At 38.3% G+C, this 23,074-nt stretch overlaps 1 protein-coding gene across 2 annotated transcripts in view; it reads right to left on the minus strand.

Moving 5' to 3' along the window:
* Positions 1 to 23,074, minus strand: part of WWC2 (WW and C2 domain containing 2) — a 106,002-nt gene that overhangs the window by 28,872 nt on the left and 54,056 nt on the right. Inside the window, exons 5-11 of one of the 2 annotated variants that reach the window (XM_064449650.1) lie at positions 18,573 to 18,652; positions 15,063 to 15,192; positions 14,236 to 14,382; positions 13,214 to 13,287; positions 8,740 to 8,982; positions 3,675 to 3,764; positions 1,372 to 1,841 (exon numbers count right to left, since the gene is read on the minus strand). In XM_064449650.1, coding sequence (XP_064305720.1) covers positions 1,372 to 1,841; positions 3,675 to 3,764; positions 8,740 to 8,982; positions 13,214 to 13,287; positions 14,236 to 14,382; positions 15,063 to 15,192; positions 18,573 to 18,652 — 1,234 coding nt within the window. Of the gene's footprint in view, positions 1 to 1,227; positions 1,842 to 3,674; positions 3,765 to 8,739; positions 8,983 to 13,213; positions 13,288 to 14,235; positions 14,383 to 15,062; positions 15,193 to 18,572; positions 18,653 to 23,074 lie in introns of both variants that reach the window. The other variant, XM_064449649.1, reaches the window with a different exon arrangement.

Raw genomic sequence — 23,074 nt, forward strand, 5'->3', positions numbered from 1 at the left:
TTAGTTAGCTGCTTCACTATCAACTCAGGCCCAGAAATGTGGAGCCGGGAATGCTAGGCACTGCTCAGATTTCAAACAGGGCTGCCAGTGCTCAGCACTAGTGGAAATCTGGCTCCCTCAGTTCTTCTTTGGGAAAACAGAGCCACTGTACAACGTAAACACACAAATGGTTTGCAAGATACTTAAAAGACAATGACACAGAATGACACTAGAAAAAGTCAATAAATGTGCAGAGAAAGCACAACATACTGTCAACCCTAACAAAAGGCAGCCAAGTCAAGGACAAGCCATCAATTCTTGACAGCTGGGATTTTTGAAGTTCTGACTCTGCCAAAGGCTTTGACAATATAAGACAACTAAGTATGTTGCATGGCTGTTACTGCAGACTAGAAGTGGAATTCATTACACCTAATTCAGACGTCTCAAAGTTAACGTTAACTGGTAACTAAGGACACCTCCATAACTCTCAGGGTCATTCATCCCATCTTCCCTAAAGGGAAGTATGTTTTAGGATGAGATGACTCATCCTTTCGGAAGTTAGCCACTGACTGCAGGGGGAGCCTAGGCTAGCTTAGGAGCTCTATCCTAACTCAGATAAAAAGCTAAAAGCTATGAAATCCATGGTAAAAATGGAGAGAGTCTCACTGTAACTTACACGGCATGCAGTCACTTATCTTCCTCCATTCACATTAAAGAAAATGAACTGCAGATCTTTCAGTGACACCAGGTTCAAATAACTAGATGTACACATACCCACAAATATTCTGACTCTTAAATCCAGGAATCTGTTTTACTGAGGATGTGTGTTTGTAACTTATTCTTCAGTGAGAAACAAAGTATCTGATTTCAAGTGACCAAAACCAAGCCGAGGGTACATTTTTGCTCTATCCCCGTACATCCTGACAATGCCTAGGAACACCATGCATTCTCCCTGTCTTCAAGATTCAGCTTCAAGTTTTCTGTTATTTTTTCACAAGTCTGCAAGACCTGAACCTTCCTTCTGAGATAGCTACTGGAAAACATAGGTGGAATCGGGGTCACCTTAAGCTCTCTGCACCCAACACAAGACATAATATCCCTCAGAATTACTGACTGCCCAGCATGGCAAATGTATGCTGCTGATCAAGATACTCTTCAGTTACATGAGGTACCTCCTCATTCAAGGGCCATCTGTTCATTCAAAATTTTCATGTAACGTACATGTTTGACATTAGATTTTTTTATTACCTGAGCTTCTTTCATGTAGAGAAGGCAGAGGCTGCCTAATGCCTTCATTAAGATCTTTATCACCTGTAGGAATCTGAGATCCTGCTCTGGCTTCAGAGTCCAATAATATTTGGTTCTCACAGAGACTAATGCCTGCAAAATCACCTGAAAGGTCACAGTCTTCAAAGTCCGTAGTGAGGTGATGCAGAGGGGAATTTTGAGCTGACACTGAAAATGCAGCTTCTAAAACCAAAGGGGAGCCTGGGGGTGACAAGGAGGACAGTGAGGATCTGGAAGACAGTGATGTCACAGATTTGGGAGGTTCAGTCAATTTGGGATGGTCTGCAGCTGAAGGAGAGTCACTGTAGCCCAGTCTCCCATGGGAACTGACCACTTCATTTTCATGAATAGTAGTGATAGGCCCCGAAGGAATGTAACCACTTTTTTCTTGCAATATGAAGTCAAGTTTATACTGATAGTCCAAATCAGTTATTTGATCGCCTTGGTTATAGTAGAGATCCGTGGAGCTGAGTGAGTTTAGCGACCCTCTGCTTGAGGTGTTCAGAGATCCCCGGCTGGATGCCAGAGATCCCAAACTGCTCCCTGAAGACACAGATAAGGTACTAGCTGAGAGGCTGCAAAGAAAGCACAAACACATACACTGATGTCACTAAACTAAAACAGCACAGAACAGTACAAGGAGAGGTAAGATTGACTGGGAGCTGCACTAACAATTTACAGTTGAACCCTGCTTGGGGCATAAGCTCATTGTTTTTTAAGCACCCATTCCTGGCTTAGATCAGTGTGCCTAACCTGTACCCATCAGGGCAGTTTATCCAGTTTATGACCTGTTGCCAAAGCCCCTTTTCTCCTGGAGAAGGCTGCAGATTTGACAAACTGGTCCGGCAGTAACAGCAGCCTTCTCAGCTGCTATATTCCTTCAAAGGCCTGCTCCACTCTGATGTGGGTGCTCATGGGGTCAATGTGACAGGAAAGGGATCACCAGGAAGGTTATGGCAGCAGAGGAGTGCTGTCACCTCTAAAGCAATTTATACAGCCTGCCCTCTGCCCAAGCGCCTAGGAAAGATGGCTGCTAGAAGCAGATGACATAGCAGAACTGCTTCACAGCTATAAGACAACACACACTCTACATGCCTGGTAAATCCAACTATAAACATGGCAAGGGCCATAACATGCAATCTTTTCCTGTTAAGAATAGAACACAAGGAGCCTTGCCAGGCTGGAGAAACTGAGTGTCACTGCCTTGGCTCAGGAAGACTCTACTGGGAAAAAATGTCAGGAAAAATAATTCAAGGCAGCCCCTTCTAAACATTTAAGAGACGTTTACTGAACAATAAATAACAAGGCTATCAACTTTAAAAACTTTGCCCACTGGACTAGAAAACTGCCTTTAACAAGATAGAGAGGCCCACAAGTCCAAACAAACAAGATCACAAAAAAAAATATTTAAAGACTCTTTCCCTAACTAATCACCAATCAAGATGCAGTTTATGGGATCTGGCTCAGATGTTGGCTTGGCATGATGGCATGGTTTATTGTGAGAGGACTGATACAGAACATTTAAAACATTTTTCCTCTTAAAGCCCCATTTTGATTCATAAGAGAATCGGTAAACATTAATGCAGTGTCTGATTGGTGTGTCCCACTGTGATACGCAAGGAGCTTGACCAAATTCAGGATTTTCTAAATAAATATAATGGGCACATGGTTTGGCAGCCCAGGGTACAGCCCAAAACTGAAAGATACTCTTCCCTAGCAGCAGTTCATGAAATATCAGTATCATTAAATATCAGAATTCCCATCAGAGCAATGAGTTTGAGTTCACAGTTGCTGCAACTCATTACTTTGTTGTTATCACTATGAATTTCATAAAGCCAGAGTCAGATTTTGAGTCAATTACTTTCAGGAAAAATTATTCTGGTGAGGGTACTTCTCTGCCTACAGAAAGCATAGGTCAGTGTTGAAGAATTAAACCAGAGTCAACTATTCATTTAAGTTTTTACATGCATACATGTATTCATTGAGCCTCTCCAGTTATTACACAAAATAAAGGCTACAGTTTTAATTAAGTTATTTTAGGCAGAACTATGAGAAACCATTTGGGCTCTTCAATGACAGCATTTGGAGATATGACCAATTAGAGAATTCCTGATTGATTTATTTACACAGAAGCAAAATAATGTCCCCCTGCTTAATCATAAAAGCTGCACAAGAAATCCATTTGATCCAGACTCCAGTGCTTACTGAAATTATAAAAGGACACCAGGTTCATATGCTGGCAGAATGCTTGAAGCTACTAGACTTGTATTTTCTTACTTAAATAGTTAATATTAAACAAATGTTGTTCAGCTTCCAGCTAAGAGAAAAAAATAAGAATGAAGTCTAGGCATCCAGGTTCATTAGACTGTTGCTGAAAACAGGCTTTATGTTATGCAGTACAGCCTCACCTCCTAAGCTGTGAATGTAAATAAGTAGTTAACTTCGTAGTTTCTTCAAGTTTCTGTACCAATTCTTTTCTTCTCTCCTCCAATTTCAGTCTGGAAGGACAGGAACATATAAGTATAGGAAAGCGTTACAAAATAATCCAGAGACTAAAATACTTCATAGATAAGACAGAAACAAAATGAAGATCCCTCATATGTTCAGCTGATTGCCATCTACTAAAAGCCAAGAGACTGTTGCCTCTCAGTCCTACCGTAAAACCCTAACCACTTCAGCAGAGTGACTTTACCTGCAGAATACTAAGCATTGTAACAAACCTGCTGAGTGTACAAGCAGAGCATTGGTACATTCACACTGTACCAAGGGGAATGTGCACCCAATAAAAGAGTAACAGATGAGCACTGGGAAAATAGCTGCAACCTCAGGAAAATAAGATCTGCCCTAATACAATTTGAAAAAGCAGTGCTGTTGACCGGCTCCTCACTTAATATAGTTTCAGGAAAAAAACCCAAACCAAACCAACACTAATACCAGGATTAGTTCTGATAATGCAAGAACTTGGGGTAGCACCACAGGAAGTTTAAAATTAAAGCACTCCCTTTGATTTTAGAGTCTTCATAGACAAAACACAGTAAATCGAAGCAGCATTCAAGCGCAAGGTTCTGAGATGATGGACCATATTTAGGAGTCCTTGGTAAAGAATTCTACATCCCCAACAGCTTTGTCATCACCCCAGAGCCACACAGCATTGTAATGCTCATTATCAAGGTTCACCTTTATGAAAAAGAAGGATTTATTGCCTCTTGCACTGTTATACAGCCTAGCTCTAAAACCACAAATGGTATAACTCTCCCATTTCTTTTAGCCAGCTGCTAGCAGAAAGGATTCACTAACCTTTACAGTGATTTTTTTTCCTTTTACAATTCCCTTTTATCACTCCATTTACAACACCAAATAAATTACTTTCCCTCAGTGGATTCAACTAAAACTCTCCCGTAATTGTCGATTAGTATATTCTCCTCCAGCCCTTGCTTAGTGAACTGACATGTCACAAGTTCTCAAGCAACAAATCTGAGGGACAAGAAATTACCTCCCCTCTTTTAAAAAAAAAAAATATTGATGTTCATTCTCAGAAACCTTTCCTTTGGCCTTTCTGGCATCTCAAGGATGTATGAATTAAAATTCAAATGCAGAGAACACTTCAAAGAACAAAACCCAAAAATCAACCATTGCTTTCTTATGCAAACTAAATGAAATACTCCAGGGTTCCCAGAACTCACTCTCTTTGAGTGTCAGATACCAGTAAAAAGACATTAAGTCCTCAATTCAGCAAACCATGAAAAGCACTTGCTGACACCCATGCTTATTCAGTGAGCAAATCTGGGTTATGCAAAGGTGAATAAGTTACCCCGAGGTCAGCCAGGGTGTGAACTTCCACTCCACTGCCTACTCTGCGTGCGCTCTTACACCGCAATAACATGCTCATCTGCCAGTAACTGCTAAGACTGTTAAAAGCATACAAGGTATTTCATTCTTAGCTCAGGAAGACAGGCACATGGGTTTCCAAACCAAGAATTATGCTCCTCTGTGGTATCAGACACTCTTTTCCACCATTTTACTATTTATCAATGCCTTCTTTTAAAGCCTGATCTATTCTGCTTTTCCCAAGCAAGAGTGCTCTTCACTAACTCTTTTGTGACTTTTCAATAGTGAACTACTATTTTATCCTCAAGGAAGAGACACAAAAGTTGCTGTATGTGTTCAACCACTAATGGCAGAAGGCAAGAAATAAAATTAAGAGCTTAGGAACTTCTCTGACTGGAGTCCTCAAAACAGACACCTATAGTTGTTCTACTGAATATGTATTATTAAACTAAAAAGGTTTGTTTGTGGTTTTTTTCCTCCAAGGCACAAGCACAAGCTTGTTTTCCTTTATTACCTTAAGGAGATTGATATAATATAATTTATCCCATAGAAATTATTCCCTGAAAAAAAAAAATTCTTTCCTAGATGTAATTCAACTTACTAGTAACTAAGGGAGTAGCATTAGTACCTGTAGGTAAATTTCAGGAAGATGTTAGCCACATGTCACAAACACAAGTTAGATGATGAAATCGCTCCTGGAAGTTCCAAGACACACAGGAAATAATTTTACTATTGAGATTCAATGAATTTTCTTCCGTTCCACATCAGGGCAAATTTGAAAAAAAAAAAAACAACAAACAACACACAAAGCAAAACAAAAACCCACCCAACAAAAAAAAAACCACAACAAAACCAAAGGTAACCAAAAATAACCAACTTTCAAAAAAAAATGAACCTTCCTTTCTTAGAGCACAAACAGGAATTTTAACATCCATGTAAACACCATGTAAACACCTAAGCGACCATCGTGTTATCTCTTCTGACAGAGGCCTCTCTCACTCTCTCCTGTTTGCACCCCTCCTATCTAAATTGACCTGGTAACTCATTGCAGTAGAGACTTGAGTGTTAGTGAGACGTCTTTCTCCAGTTTTGATCACGGATTGTAAAATTGCTGAGAGCCATAGACTCTTAAAAAAAATACATTAAAGGTTAAAGATCACATACCTCACCTTTCAATGCAAAGTTATGTGGACATCTTTGTTTATGACAGACACTAGATCGGGGCCAGTTTTGCAGGCAACAGCACAATCAAGTAGTTAAACCATGCATCTCTTTAAATACCTGTGATTACTTAGAAGATTTTGCCAAGGATTAAAGTAGTAATGGAATCTCACTGACATGAATGCAGAGGCAAGAAAGCAGCAAATAGTTCTCGGCAGTTCCACAACCCAGATATTTCTATACAGTTGCTGGAAGGCTTCTTAAAGCAGTCAGAGTATGCCCTATCTCTGCTTTTTTGAAGCCGATATGTTATGATTTATACCCTCCTTCTGTAAATTGATTCTGAGTACATCTACTAGTGGCAATTTCAGCATCCTACTCCAAAATAACCCACGGCTATGCTATAATGTTTTTGTTTTAAGTCAGAGCAAGTCTTCTGTTTCTTCTCCCTTTAGGAAAAAAAAACACCACCCCAAAACAAAACAAAAAAACCAACCCAAAACAAAACAAAAAAAACCACAAAAAAACAGAAGCTGCACAAGAACAAACGCTTGTCACATCAAGCTCTGACACAACCCATAGCTTCTTACACTGTTGCTTCATTGTCAATACCTGTGAAGACACTGGAAACCTAAGGCATTCATGACCTTCATGAAAGAAATTAGTAATGCAACAACAGTGCAGCACTTTGAAGACGGTGTGGCTCCTCCACTGATAATGGAGAGGAGAATATTCTTCATCTCCAAGAATTAAAATGCTGATGGTTGATGAGATAAAATTAAGCATATCCTTTTCTCAAATTAACATTTCAGGAGAAGTTTCACCACCTGAATCCTTCTACAAAATGAAGGTTTTCTTTATGTTTATAGTGGGCGCAACAGAAATAATCCCCAAAATAGCTTAATGTGAAAGAACTGATGTGCTCTTAAGTCATCAAGGGGGACAGTTTTAATATCATAGAGAGTTGCACGTAGAAATTCACTGGACTGGCAAAAAACCTAAACCAGAAGCCACCGTGAATAACTACCTCAACCAGCAGTGTATGACATGAAATTTTACAGTAACCTCAGGAAAAAATTCCACATTTTCAGGAATGAAAACCAAAAAGAAAAACAGAGGGAAAAAAATTTTAAGCTGTAATGAATAGTTGTGTCACTGTACGTGAAAAAAAAGTATCTGCCACTTCATTTCTTCTTGACAATTTGACTTGCCCTTGGTACTCCAAGTTTGGCATCTGACATGTATGGGAAAATGGTCAGGTGCAGAATTTTCTTTGGCACTAAACACACAAATCCAAAACACAAGACTAAAACCAGCTACCAATTTACAACCTGAGTCAAGATTTATGTATTACTTACAACAGCATATTATCAAAGTATTCTATTCAAAGTATTTATTTGTGAATGTGATTTTATTATTGACCCCTTATTCTCCACTTACTAATGGAAGTCAGAAAGCAACAGCTCCATGGTAATTTAGATACTACTAACACAGACAGGTAATTTCTCCTGTAAAAATATAGCTCCAGTAGGACATAAACCTTCTTCTAAGCCACGCTTGGATTATCAATGCAATGCAGTTTAAACTATTATAAAGTGTACAAATATGTTTAAAAATCATTCCTAATACACACATCTGTACTCTGTAAACAAAAAAATTCCTCACTACTCAGCAACAATTTAGGACTCAACTTCTAATGCCACTAACAGGAATTTTGCCATTCAGTGAAACTGGAGCAGCAGCAGGTGTTTCCTAGCAGAGGCAAGCAGGGAAGGCTTACAATGTATTAATTCAATAAGGCATACTACACTGATACCTACAATGACATTTTGTGTTTATTGCATTTTATGTGTGCTAGAGGTGCCATAAATTTATTTCCACTTACAGCTGATGAAAAGTCCATTTGTGACAGTCACGTTTGATTTCCTCGAACTCTGAATCTGGCTAAAACAATTTATTGTGGGTCTTGGTTCAGATATCAGTTAGGCAGCAGCAAGTTAGGAAACTTGCAACAATTGTACTTCTCTTCTGAACTTCCCCACCCCCCACCCCCTTCAGTTGCATTTTTGTACAGAATAAAACTTACAACGAAAGCCTTCAGATGTTGCAACAATCAAGCTAATCTTTGTAACCTGAGTTCAAATAGTTTACAGCTATTATCAGAAATGAGTGAATGATGTATTGCCCTCCCGCTGGTATGTTGACGCTCCTCAGTTATTTAACATCTGTCACAGGAATTTTCATGCTGGTAACAAACGCAGAGTAACTGATATTGCAGAGCACATACAGGGTGTTCGTATTCTCTCACAATACAGAAGACTTTGTGTTTCTGCCCAGTGGGCTAATAATAAATTTAATTAAGATCTCCACAGAACAGTTACTGAAAGAAAACAGCCCATCAAGGCATAGTTCAGGGTCTGTAATGAGTACAAAGGTTAGATTGCAGAAAGCAGCATTTAATATTAGCAACAGACAACCCCTTACCTTTCAGCAAGCGCTTGACTGGGTGTGCTTTTTACAGACAGCAGCTCTTCTTCAAGCCTCTTCCTTTCTGCTTCTAGCTGCTCTAGCTCATCTTGAGTACGTTTGCGTGGTGTAATAAACTGCAGTTCCTTCAAAAGCTCTTCTTTTTCATTGATTAACATCAGTTTTTCCTTTTCCACATCCAGTGCCCCAGGCCAGGCTTCACTATCTAGCTTGGAGAGTTCGATCTTCAAGTTAGCCATACTAAAATAAAACATAGCAGATTTGTCTGAGTCCAGCATAGCACACAAATCCCAGGAAAGAGAGAAATGATACAATATTTCGAAAGGTATCAGGATATAACATTTTTTACTCAAAGCCATGCTTTTAATTAGTTTTCCTTCAGAAGAATGCAGACTATGCCAGAAAAGTAAGCCACCTATCCAGGCCAACGGCAATGTGCATGTGCATTAAAAATGAGTTGCTCCTGTTGAAATGCCAAGTTGAAGTAAAAATCACAACATTAATAAAAGCTGTATTGAAAATGAGCTGTCTGGTAACATAGTAGTGGTACACTCATCTCGGATTATGATACGTTTCTCCTAAGCTGTTGGAAGCTGTCTGCTCCTCAGAAACAGCAACGACCGTGGTGAAAGAATGCAGCACCATAGCATGGTGCTCACTTCAGCAGCATGCGTGTACGTGAATCTTAAAAGGCAAAAGCATTGCTCTTCTGTGGGGCTAAACAAAAGGTAATAGGACAACAGCCATCTACAGAGAAAGGAGATTATTAACTCAAAAGTTTGAGTTTGTGCAACTGCTGTTCCCATTGCAGATGTCAAATCAGAGTTAAGACACCCAAGGCTTGGTTACCTATACCTGTTGTGCAGATACACACATACAATGGAAGCAGAAACTTCCCTACATTTTTATTGTAGTACAGCTCAGTCCTGATCAAGACAGGTTATTTCTAGTGTTCAGTCTCCATAACCATTCTGTCTATAGGCTCAGCAGCATAGCTTTGCAATAAAGACTCATTGTCCACTGGAAAAGCTTAAAAATTCCTCTTATAGGTACTACATATCTAGTAAGATGATAACTTTCAGTCACTTCCAGCTTTAGCCACACCTGAACCAGCTGCATAGCTAAAGATACAGACGTTCTGAACTACGTAACAGCTCCTAGTCTTCTGCATCTCATTCAGGTAGGCTAGGAAAAAGGCAGAGAAAGGAGAGGTCAAAATTTAAAGATGTTCCCATACAATCTAGGGCAAGAGGAACTGATCAGTTACTTTTATTAACTGCCATAGTTAAAACACACCTAAATCAGCTCAACAACTGATAGAAGTCTGTGCAACTTTAGTGTTACTGGGCTCTACCTAAGGTAATGACCCATGCCACACTTCATAAATACACACAGATAATTTGGTATGTATAATCTTTCTGTAATTCTGACAGATTTCTGGGAAAATGTTTTTCTTGTGTCCAGTTTGTTTTCTGCGATTAACAAAACTAGTAATATCGTGCTTATTTTGTATCTCTGGTATATAAATTTTATAAGTACATTAAGGCATTTGCTTATGGTCAAAGCTAAGAATAGTTAACGTTGAATCTAACTACCCCATTGCTGCTGTTTTAAGAAGCTTAAGGGGAACTTCCCTCCCTTTCTTTTTCCATAGATAATGCTTCCTTCTCATCTGCACCTCAACGGAAAAAACAAAAGCTTAAAAAAATGAAAGCAACACATACTTCCACTAAACCCCTGCAAGAACAAGTTTGACTCAGGGTATTTTCACAGAAAAAACAATGAAAAATGAAAAGAAATACTATCAGTAGTGAAATTAAATGAAGCTTTTAAACATATTTTGCAGCTGTTATAGATATAATTTATATTCAACAGGCCTTTAGAAGAGCAATACTCAGAGGGAAAACAACCAAATAATTTCAGATGGATAATGAAATGTTAATACTTTCATATCCAGGTCACTGGTTCTAGCTAACCTTGTTCTGAAAGTAGCTGCTACTGACAGCTGTTTGATGGCGTATGGGATGGGATGGTGGTCTCCAAACAGTTCTTGTGCTCTCCCTGCTACAGACAACACTCTGCTACCATAACTGACACTCTTTTCAGCTGCCTCATTAGACAGACAAAGGACTAGAAGGATATGAAAACTGAACTAGTCTCATGCTTTTGAGGAAGTCCTTGCTCAACAGGTCAACAAGGAGTATTAGCCAGATCTTCACCACATCAGGATAGGACTGTCAGCAGGCTATATCAGAGCCTTTTGAATAACAATTGCAACTGAATTTAGCATAGTTAACATCAGCATTCCACCTCCTCAAGACATTCTGCTGGCTAAGCAACATAAAATATGCAACAGACAAAACTATCTGATAATTTTCAAGTAGAGAAGTTCACTTACAAGATCCTCTCTTTCTCTTAGTTGTTTTAACACAAAACAACTAAGAATCTGCACTTTAATATTTCAGAAAAGATCATCAATACTTATTAAATTATAGTGATGATTACAACGGCCATAATAATTAGGGGGGTGTAATTAGGTACCGAACTTTATGTGCAAACTGGGATATATCTTCATTATTCCAAGATATATACACTTTATTAAGTTCACCCTGTAGTCACTGATAAAACCAGTAGTATGTGCAAACACTTTAAAGACTAACGGTGTCTTCAAGGCATACGGTCATCTTATTTAAAGCTGAAAAGATTATTCGTTACTGGGCAGTTTGACAAAACTGAATAATGATACCATTTAAAAGGAAATAATTTAACCCTGAAACATACTAATGTCATATAGAACAAAGAGGTAGTTATGCAAAGGTAAGTACATGAGCTACTAAAATTTCAATCCACATTCTTGGCCGACTAATTTGTGAGAAAGTAACATCTTGTGCTGCAGTACTCCATACTCTGACCATTAATAGTGTTTTGGTTTGTTTTTTTCAAATGGTAGAAGTGGTAAACTGACTTACTGCCAGGAGTTTTTTTTGTTCCTACGAAGGAGAGAGAAAAAACAATGCTGGGACTTCTTGGTATCAAGACATAGTCAAAACAGAGGATGATCTGGTTTTGGATCAATTACACCTGAGAAAAAAATGCCATCTATCTGCATCTAAAACACCATCTGACAATTAATATTATGTCCATGATGATTTTGAGCCAGCATAATACATGTTCAATACTGAACAAAAACAATAGCGTTAGCACTCTTTGTTAAATGCATTGATTATATAATAAAGTTCTGCAATCCGTAATGATGATATAAAGGAGTACTGTTGTTACTGACAAGGATGGTAGCTACTGCTTTGTATGAGGAGGGTATATATTTGAAATTAGGCAAAAAATGTTAGTTGTGCAGCCTCCTGCCTTTAAAACATAAAAGCTAACTATGTCTTTATTTTGCACTTAGAAGTAACAAATTCCTTTTCCTAGTTTTCTAATTCACCATGCCACAGTATTCCAACTGAAATACTGAAATCTCAGGTTAAATGGCATTTTAGGCAGTTTTCATCTGAGCAAAAGTGCTGTTTTTTATTTTATTGCCTTGTTTAGGTCTTTACAGTAAAAAAGGAACTTTGGGTGTGGGACAACTTTTTACTCCCCTTAAATTACAGAGCACCTCCATAACAAAAACTGTAAGGTTTCCGAATAGCTGACACCTAATTTTGTACAAAGTATTAGCAAATAATACTGCACAATTAATACATAATTAATAGAGAGATATCCCACACACATTTTTTAATAGTAGATCTTCCCCCAGTATTATGCAGCATTTCTGGTGCGCCAGAAGACATGTCACTAACCCTGAACATTCTGCTTTCTGATGCCCATTCATCAGTGCCGTGGCAATTCATCAGAATGGCACTGCTTTCATGAGCAACCAGTGCAGAACTTTATTTGAAAGGCATTCCACATTCATCAGTGGAGCAGCTCCTGATTTCTTTTCTCCTCAGGTTAAACTCATTTAGAAAACCCAGCCCCACAGTGATAACAAGTGTTCAAATTATCCAAAGTCCCAGGGAAAAAAAATAAATAATTAACCCTACTAAATCTGCACTCAGACATTAGTCTGAAGCAACTCTAAAACTGAAGAGCTTTCAGTGGCGTAGTAAACTGAAATGATGATCCCAAAGAAGGTATAATGGGACATAAAAAACCTGGCAACCCTTTTCAGGGGAAAGCCAGCTCACTCTATTCCCTTAATCCTGGAACGACTGTTGATTTGTCACTGTCTGCATTTTCTTTCTTAACACGTCCAACTTTGCATTAAATGTAAAACCTACTGTTCAAAGCACCGACTGCTCCTGAAAGTCTGCGTTCATTCTGAAGGAAAAGAAACACTTTGCAGTAATGCCCACAGTGCCTCCAGAGAGCCGTCCACTAGATGTCACTGCGAGCACAGTGTTAGTGCTGTAGAGCTCACACTCCTCCCTAGCTCCACACTCTAACTTAACAAAGCAACCAACCCTATTACCTTCTTTTTGCCTCTTCATATTGAAGACTTAGTCTGACCTTCTCTGCCAAATTTGATCTACTTCTTGGTCCAACCTGTTAAGGAAAAAAAAAAAAATTACCCTTATTTCTGTGTAAAGCTGTTAAATGAATCAACAAAACCTATGCACAGGCTAGAAAAATCACAACTGAAAAAAACCCCACACTTGCAGCCACACACTTGCGGTTAAATGCCTCGTTAGGGATCTACTCAGATGTACAAAACAGTGCTGTTCTCTTCTGATGCAGTTCATCTATTTTTAACTACTGTACTACCAATTGGCCATACTCCATCAGAATAAAGCAAGCGCATTTTCGAAGAAGTCCTGCAGTGATTGCACCCAAAATTTTGATCTCCTACTTTGAACTCCACTGAACTCAGAATTTAGAACTAAGTCAGTGCATTTGAAGTAAGATTTCAATAAAATTCCTACAAAACATAGATAAGCTTAGCTCTTTGTCTGGAAAACCTTGTACAGGCTCTTCCTCATAAACTTAGCTACCAGAACTTCAAAAAGGGTACCAAAATTAACCACAGCATTCTATGTAAATATACCATCAGTGAAACAGTGAAGTTTTTAATGAATCACTGAACAAGTAGTTCCACTAACAGTTTTTCAGCTGCATGACATGAAATTGCACATTTAAATTCTGAAGTCTTGTTTCTGTAAATTAAAAACATCTTCATATTAATTCTGTAAGGTGAAACATACCCTATAGACAGATACAAAAAATACTGTCTACTTATGCTGATCTTCACTGTACTGGAACTACCTGATTAAATCAAATTGTCATAAAAGTTTTGTGCCAAATGTATAAAGTTCATCTGAATCCTGATTTAAGATTTAAGAAGAAAAAAATCATAACTGACGCTAAGTAATTCTCTCTCAAACACGTATCATACACCTATCAGCAACAGTAAACAACCATTTGATTCTAATTCCATTAACCGCAGCATTCTGATTCAATTTCTCTTTACATCTGACAAAATGGAAAAAAGCTCACCTCACCGGACACATCAGTCTGAGACCCTGTATCCAGAGTTTGTCTAGAAAAACACAGCTGGGAGTTTACAGAGCTGGAACTCAAGTCTGGTTCAGATGTCCCAATGGTCTGGTCAAGATTGAATTTCTCTCTCAGCTTTGCAAGACTCTGTCCAGGAAACAGAGAAGGAGGTGGTGTTAAAGTACCTTTGTACCAGCGTATCTCCAAAATATGTTTACATAAAAGACTCCAATTCTCCAAATTCACATTCATTAAGCAAACTATAATTTCAATCAAGCAGTTGGTAAGTGACACTAAGGGTGACCAACACCTGTGACAATACAAAAACTACTTGTGGTTTTGCCTCTCTTGGTTTTGGTTGGTTTTTGGTTGTGTGTTTTGGGGTTTTTTGGTTTTTTTTTTTTTTTTTTCAAAAAAATCCTTGTCAACCAACTAAATACTTGACTGATTAAAAAAACCAAGAGAGATCTGCTTTCAGAAAAAGAAATAGGGCGATTTAGAGTTGGAAAATTTTCACTGAGTTAGAAAATGGCCACCTCTTAATTTTGTTCACTTAATATTTTAAACTGTGGTTTAGAGATAACCTCTGCATTATACGTTACGTACAAGTTCAGAAATCTATATTCTCTGAATAACATACAGTGGCTTTTTGAATTAGGAAAGCCACAGGCCTCTGTTTCTGCATTTGAAAATTGATTTAATACTAGCTTGGCTCAAAGAATTTTGAGAATCCCTTAAAAAGTATAAAATGCAAAGTATTTATAATCAGGTAAGTTACTCATGTTAAAACAAATGCACACAAAACTGAGGTCAACCGTTCAAAATACCTTCATTAAATCTTGTTTCTCTCTCTCCCCTGAACTTATTGCCTTTCTGATAGACTTCAGTTCACTCAGGATGGCTTTGGCCTCACATAGTTCATACCCACTCTGTCCTCCAGACATTTTTTGGTCAATTCTGTGGAAAGAGAGAATATTAATACTAGATACAGAAAATAATAGTAACATCTCTGCTGTTCTGCTTCAGGCAGAAGCACAGTCAGAGAACAGAAGGGAAGAAGATAAGAGACACTATTTCCTGTAACAGACATGCAAAGACAAAAAAGGACATTGAAGTCTCCATTAAAATACCTACTACTTAATCCTTGGCAAAAATGTCAAGCTGTCTAACACATACGCAGCACCCAGTGGATGGGTTTTGCTGACATCAGGAAATTTAATGGAAAAATACTTCCGCTGGCTTTAAAACTTCAGCTAAGCTACTGGGGCCTTACCAAGGGCAGAGACTCCACAAGCAATTCTAGTTGATCCAGTCTTAAAGACATAAGGGGCACAGAGCACTAAAGACTCCTACACATGCTACTAGCAGTACAGCAGTATTGCTGACAACGCTGTCAAATTTCCCATCCCCCCCATAACTCTCTGGAGCATAGAAACAGCTTTTGGGAACACCTTTCATGCTCTTTATTGTTTGTGGCCCTTACAGAAGCAGAATTTCTTATTAGTAGCATTCCTCTACCCAGACCCACATCGTGACAGGGGCAGACAGGCAAGCTTCTTGGTACTAATCAGCCTTACATAGAAGAAAGGTAACCAGCTCTATTCTTGTCTCAGCTTCCCTCTCATTCACCCTAATCCTAGGCATTAACAGTCTAGAACAGCTGTTCTGCTCAGCCAGTCACCAGGCTCTCTTTATTCACAAAATCTCTGGGTAATTAACACCATATGTCATACATCAGACGATTTATTAAATTCCCTGACTAATAATGACTTTAAAAACTGTAAATTGAAAATAACAAAACAAAAAAGCCTGCAAACTTAGAGATAAGGAGATATTTCATTTTAGTATTTCCTTATTTACTTCAGGAAGTACAGTTCGTAAACACACTTCTCCAACCACTAATTTAACTGATTTCATAGCATCATAGACATGACTGCAGCTGTGCTTCGCAAAATGAAAAACAGCCATCTTCACAAAAGTCAAGCATCTAGTAGAGGATACATTCCTTTATAATGCAATTGGTTTTCTGTTTTTATAATCATCCAGCATCTTTGCTAGAAGATATTAACCTCGTGAGTGAGGAATGAACAAATGTTTTAATGATCGGAAGTGATCTCGAGCATCCTCTGCAAGAACAGAAACCCACACAAAACACCTGTAACTGTATTCTATTTTACTTCCAGTTTTGTGCACAAAGATATCAAGGTTCTGAAGTGGTCTTTAAAGCCGTGAGCACGTCTGTTTTCCTTTCTCCACATTTCAGTTTTTGTGCAAACTAGAACTGCATCTGTGTAAGAAAATTACCTGTGTGACTCAGCACTCAGATTCCTATTCAAGGATGTATTTCTTTCAGCTTGAAAGTTTCTCAAACTCTTTCAGGGGTAGGCATGCACTTACTATCTGACAACACTCAATTTTTGGTAGCTTATTAGGTTACTAAGGTCAAATAGATACAGGATATGCCAACAATTGCAATCATGAATGAACAGTTGGGTAATACACCACATGCTACCTAGTAATATGATGTGCCACATTCAAATCACAACTGCTTTATTCGCTATATAATTAAGATGGACAAGAAGGATCTCTGACATATAAGATATTCCATCTTCCTGTTTTAAATTAATGGGATCAGTACTGTTTGAAAGTGGCTGGCTGAATTTTAAAAACAAATGTCCATTGTGTTTCTGTGGAATGCTGTTGACAGTTTCTGAAACATGCTTTGGATTCCTATCAAAATGGCTTGTGAGCAAGCTGCTTTAAAACAATGCTTCATTGTTGAATTAATATAATAAAACCAGCATGATTGGCTAACCTTTAATCCTGGGACAGCAGCATGAGTTTTTATTACCTTAAGCTTTAGAATCAATATGTCTGTCTTCTAAATTTTGCTTCAAATGAAATCTGATTTATGGTTAAATAAATTCAATCAACGATCCTTTTCTCCCTTCACTCCTCACTAGTCTTTATATATTTAAATAACAAACAAATCTTACATATCTGTTTTAGTCAAAATGAGAGAGGATAGAGACTTGACTGACACCCTCCTAAGGTGCTGAGGGTTTTCAGTTCCCCACTGGCTTCAAAATCTTGATACCAGAAAAACATTTTTTTAATGCATTTTGACATGTTTTAATTATGACTGGTTATTTCCTGGACCAGAATCTTTCTCCCACTTAAGAAATTCCTACTGTATAGAACTGATCTATTAAAATACACAGGCAATAGCCTACAAAATGTTTTGGTTAGAACTGGGAACTGAACTCCAATCTCTCAACTCCAAACACAGATGCTCTGTCATCCTTTGCAAATTACCTCCCTGCATTTTGGAACCCCACCTGGAAGATTGGAAATGCACTTCCCTTCTCCCACCTTTTGTCCATTTTCTGTTTATATTCTGCAAGCTCTCCAGGATAGAGATTATTACTTATCTGACAGTACACTGGAGGCCCTGAGAAAAAAGGTAAATGAATCCAGACAATATTACATTAACACTGCAACACTGCTTCTGCTACTGGAACTAGTATACTAAGAGCACAGAGCTCAGCTTTTTACTGTGTAAATATATATTTAATGTATGAGTACATACCACAATACAGAAAACAACTAGCATTAATAAATTTCTGTTCATACTAGTCAAGAAAACACACTTGTTAGCAAGGCTTCCTCTGCAGCAAGTTCTCTGCGGTGACAGTTCCAGTAATGTTTAATATTTTAGGGCGCAACTTTGTAAGTCAGGAGCAACAGGGAGTGCTCAGACTGAAAAAAATTCACTCTCCTAATAATCCAACTGGTTAAATACCCAGAATACCCACCCAGTTTCAGCATCAGCCCTTTGGACACCAGTCATCCCAGCAACTGGAACAAAGAAAGTCAGGTCTCTAGTCCTCAAATTGTGACTCAATTCAAACTCTGAAGTGTTGTGCACCATTTATACATCCAAGAACAGCACCCTTCTCTCTCTCAAATTCAGAGGTGGGGAAGGAGGAAAGACAGACCTAATTACTTTTTTTTAATATCAGGATATGCAAAGCAGCTAAATTCTTCCTTGGGACCCTTAACCACTGCCCTCTTTCTGCCCCTCTGCAACACAAGCTATGCCATGGGGAAAAAAAAACCAAACACAGGAGGGGGAACAGATTTCTCATGTTAACGCTTGCACTATAGGTTTGCCATCTCTACAGATTTCCTGCTTCCAAGCTACAACAAAAAGAGTTATTAGATTCTCATTTTCCCCCATGATTCTCTTACATTCAGATGATGGATTCAATTCCATGCCAAAAAAAAGAAATCAGGCGACTGAGTTAAGTCAGTTTCGACTATTTTCTTTTACTCACTGTTGCAGTGTTTCAAAGCCCTGTTCTTTGTACAGCAGCTCTTGCTTCATCTGAGAGAGCTCCCTCTTCAGCTTCTTAACCTTGTGTATTAAATCAAAGCAAGAGTTAGAAAATTCCTCTTGTTAAATGGCGTAACACATGGCTTTGAACAATTAATGTATTCTCTACATCAGATGAGACAAAAAAAAGTAAATTGCTCTACTGACACATATTAAAAACAAAAGGATCTGTTCTCTTCCTGATGTCTATGGGCAACATGCTTTAGTATTAAAGGAACACAAAGCAGATTAAATCACATTCCTTATTTGTATTGATACCACACTGTGTTATTAAACCTGAGAGAACTTTAACAAGTAATTTACTTCTCACTTGTTAAGCATGCATTCCAACTGTCCTACAGGGACATGCCTGTTTATTTTTAGGCTTATTATATTTTCACTTTTTCATTCCAGGAATCTCTCAAGTAATTTGCACTGTAAAAGACCAAGTGTAGACTCTCCCCTCAACATGAACTATCCTTTCATATGAAGCTTTACAGATACTGGATCCCTAAGTATATAATTCACATTCATTTAATTCAAAGACAACAATCACTAAACACATTTGGATCGTAAATATATGCATCTATTTAATAGAAATGTCTTTGGCAAAACATTCCCTACTTTCCCTAAATTTGCATGCTCAATTGCTTTTTAGTCTTAATATTGCTACTTCAGATATTAGGAGATATGAGGACACTACAAAATATTTATGAGTCAAGATTAAATTTAAAAATCCTCCATTTAATTTTTTTATGTCATACTTCCCAAACATACTAAAAGTTTCTGGACCACCAGAAGTGTACTTTAATACAAGTTAAAATTAATCTTCAGCATACACAGGGACAGAAATGCCTCCTTGAAATGTGGAGTACCAAATTTTGGTATTTATACATCTACACCTGGCTCATTTGCACTCTACATACTAGCCAGATATTGTTAGGCTTTTTAACCTTCCAATCAGTAAGGTGAAAGAAGGAAAAACCTGCTGGAAGTCCCCTGCTCTCACCTACCAATGTGAAATTCTTGCTTGGGTTCATATAGGTCCTCAGATAGTCAACTCTTTTGAAAAGTGGATCGTATTAAAATGAAGAATTTTGACCACTTTAACTGAAATTAATTTCAAGATGTCTCCAAGACTTCTTTATCCAAATCCCCTTAGACTTCCTACTTGGAGCTATTCTTCTTAAAAAAGATTCCAAACATGCCAGATGACTAAGAGTACCAAGCATCAGCAGCTGCTGTAGCTTTCCAAGAGACCTAAAATGCTTTGTAGATCTAAAATAACCAGTGATTTGCAGGGTTCTTCATAGGGGTTTGTGAATGATTCTTTGGCATTCAAGTTTGTCGGTCCTGGCTAATGAATTTTCTGTGACAGAAATAAAATGCTTTCAATCTCCATTTTCTCCAAAGCAAAATCTGTTCTCTAGATGAGAGGTTAGGTTCAGACTTTTGAAAACTGTCATCACTAGTTGTTCTACTTGACAGAAAACTGTTTTTATTTTGACCATAATGAATAGTTAGCATAATAAATAGGCAACGTCTCTAAGTACACATTCAGCACTCCGTAACTATTTCTTCCCTGAGTAGCATGAAAATCCCAGCAATAAGCTCTCAAGTGTTCTGATCAAGGTTGTAGAAAATGAACAGGTATTACGTCTATGTTCCAGGTAAAGCAATGTGTAAAACATGAAAGAAGTCTCAACTTTCCCGAGAAATCCAGAATGGCTAAATTTTTTTTTTTAAATCAGAAATGTGAATTTATAGTAATAGCAGAAGGCACACTTGATTTCAACTTAGAGGATTGGATCTCTCAGAAACCTTTACATTTTTCTCAGATCATCTTCTGAGTGTCCTCTGCTGTAATGCACCATCATTTCATTATCAAGAAATGTCAGTTAAGCACATTACCTTAGAAGGATGTGGCCTACATTATAATACAGACTCTGTGTTTACTGCATCATACTTGCATTAAACTATTCTTGTGCTCCTTGTCTTCTCCTTCAAAACTTCCATGTAATTCCACTTTTTCACAGCTCTTCACTTCTTTTATCCTTCACCCCCTTCCTACTGCTTCTGCACATCATCTTAAGCCACCTGACAGGCTTCTTGCTTCCCCTTCCTAACTGCACCTTCAAGCAGGCTCCTGTACTAATCTCCTCCTATTCCCAGCACTCAAGTACTAATGGAACAACTCCTGAAAAAAACCCCTCTTGTTATTGTATAGAGGTGCATTCCCTACTCACTGCATATGCATAAAACACACTGATCACATATGCTTTCATATGCTTCGTATTGTTTGAATTATCTTACTGATTACTAATTAAGACCCCAAATAGCCCTACTCAGAGTCCACTGCAGGATCAGATCTTTCAATTTTAACCATGTGAGAAAGGTCTGTCTTCTCCTGCTTATTTCATTTAACAGCTGTCTGATTTCAGTCATATTTTCTCCACAACCTGTTGCACAATAGCCAGTTCATGTGTGCAAAAAGCTCCACACGCATGTATTAAGCACAGCTAACCAGGAAAAGCCCAAAGGCCAATTCAGAACTTCCTCGAATGCTGATTTTCCCCCTCCAGCACCACTAACCCGATGATACCAGTAAGCCTCCGCCAGTGTGAGAGAGAAACAGGTTTAGTACATCTGACCTATCAGTTCACTAAACAACCCAAATTCTAACCAGCTGGCTAGCAGCTTACTGATTACTTTGTTTCCCATTAATTCCATGCATGTATGTAATCTAAAATATGAAAAGGTGCCATATTAGCAAAGCATCTTCAAACATTCAGGTAAAGGTAAACTATGATAATAGTCATACCTCTCTTGCCATCTTCCATGAAAACCACTTTCCAGCCCTAGCATCACAGAGCTCCACTTTTTCTTAACCCAATGATTTTCATACCCAGTGGCTTTGGATGACAACATGCTACAACACACTTTATGCTGATACAGATATTCTTGGACTTGCACCTTCTAAACTCTGCAGACAGGATTCAGGTCACCTATTTTAGGCACACATGCAACTTGGACCTTACAATGACCAGATGTTGGGAACCAGCAGGATGTTAGGCTCTTTGACTCCAAGAAACAAGGAAGGGAGAAAGCATCTCTAAAAATTGAATTACTGTGATTAACACATCTGCCTCTCTCCTCAGTGAGCAGGGAAACTGTAGCTCTGCAGCCAAGAGGTGATTCAGTGCTTCTGCATCTTGAGCTGGGAGGTGGTTAGAGCTAGGGAAAAACTGAGCACAGAACCATGTCTGAATTTTCCCCTCTCTGACTTGTAGGTGACTATCTTTAAATTTGGTCATGTGTTTTGTCCTTCAACAACACTGTTAATTTCTCAAATATACTAGCGATCCCCTGGCCAAAGGGAATATCTGTTACTGCTCCACTCATTTTAAAAAGAAGCTCTCGTCTTGTTTTTTCATTCTTGTTTCTGACAGAGTCCTTGCTGCTGTTGATTCTCCCTACATAACTTAAACTTACAAAATATTTTTCTCCCATCTCCTCTGGTGTTAAAATAAATTCTCTCACTAACCACCTCCCCTTCTCCTTAAAGGATAAAGGTCTACAAATTGAGATCGGTAAGGATGAACAGGTGTAGAAGCAGTCAGGAGGGCAACATCCGGACACCAGTTTTACAGTGTATTCTATCCCTGATTTATACTGTGTTTTAAAAATGTAATGAGCTATTCCACAGTTCCTTTTAAACATTAATTGTTTAGACTCCTAATCATAGCTCTTACTCCAGGTGAAGGAGGCTGTTACTCTCCCAGGCTTCTATGAGTGCTTCTTTGTGCAGAAACCAGGAGGGGGCAATGGAAGAGCCAAGTAACTGCTGTCGCTTGCGCTGCTTCTGCTCCCACGACAGTCTGTATTTCAGCCCTCACTGAAGAGGACTATGCTGTGTGGTGATGTCTTTTTAACCTGCATGGTTTGATCTAATTTTTTTCATTACTAACTACAGAAAGCCTAGGCTATCCATTGGGCATTATATGCCACAGCTTAAATAAATGAACTCCCTATAGAGATTTTAAATGTCTTCCATGCCATTTCCCCCGTATTCAAGATAAATTCACTAGAGACTAACCTGTGAATGAAAGTTCTTTATATGGAGTCTGTTAGTGACCATACTGAACACAGTTGACCAAATTTTTGTTCATCAGCAATTTCAAAATGCGAACACAAACTTTCACTCTTGATCTAAACTGTTCCATTTTGACAAAACACAGTGAAGTTTCACACCATTATTGAAGTGTTTTTTAAACCAACAGAAATTTGTGAGGCAGTTCATGTAGCTAATGGTGCATTTCTCACAGAAGAAAGATTGTGTAAAAGCAGTCACCTAGCTGCAGCTCACCTTGGCCTACTACTTTTCTATTTTCACCCAAAGAAGTTTACTCTTCCTTTTAAAAACAAATGCATACAAGTGAAAATAGTTATCGGATTTATTTAAAC

The sequence above is a fragment of the Phalacrocorax carbo genome, chromosome 4, assembly GCF_963921805.1.
Source record: "Phalacrocorax carbo chromosome 4, bPhaCar2.1, whole genome shotgun sequence".
Classification (NCBI taxonomy): domain Eukaryota; kingdom Metazoa; phylum Chordata; class Aves; order Suliformes; family Phalacrocoracidae; genus Phalacrocorax; species Phalacrocorax carbo.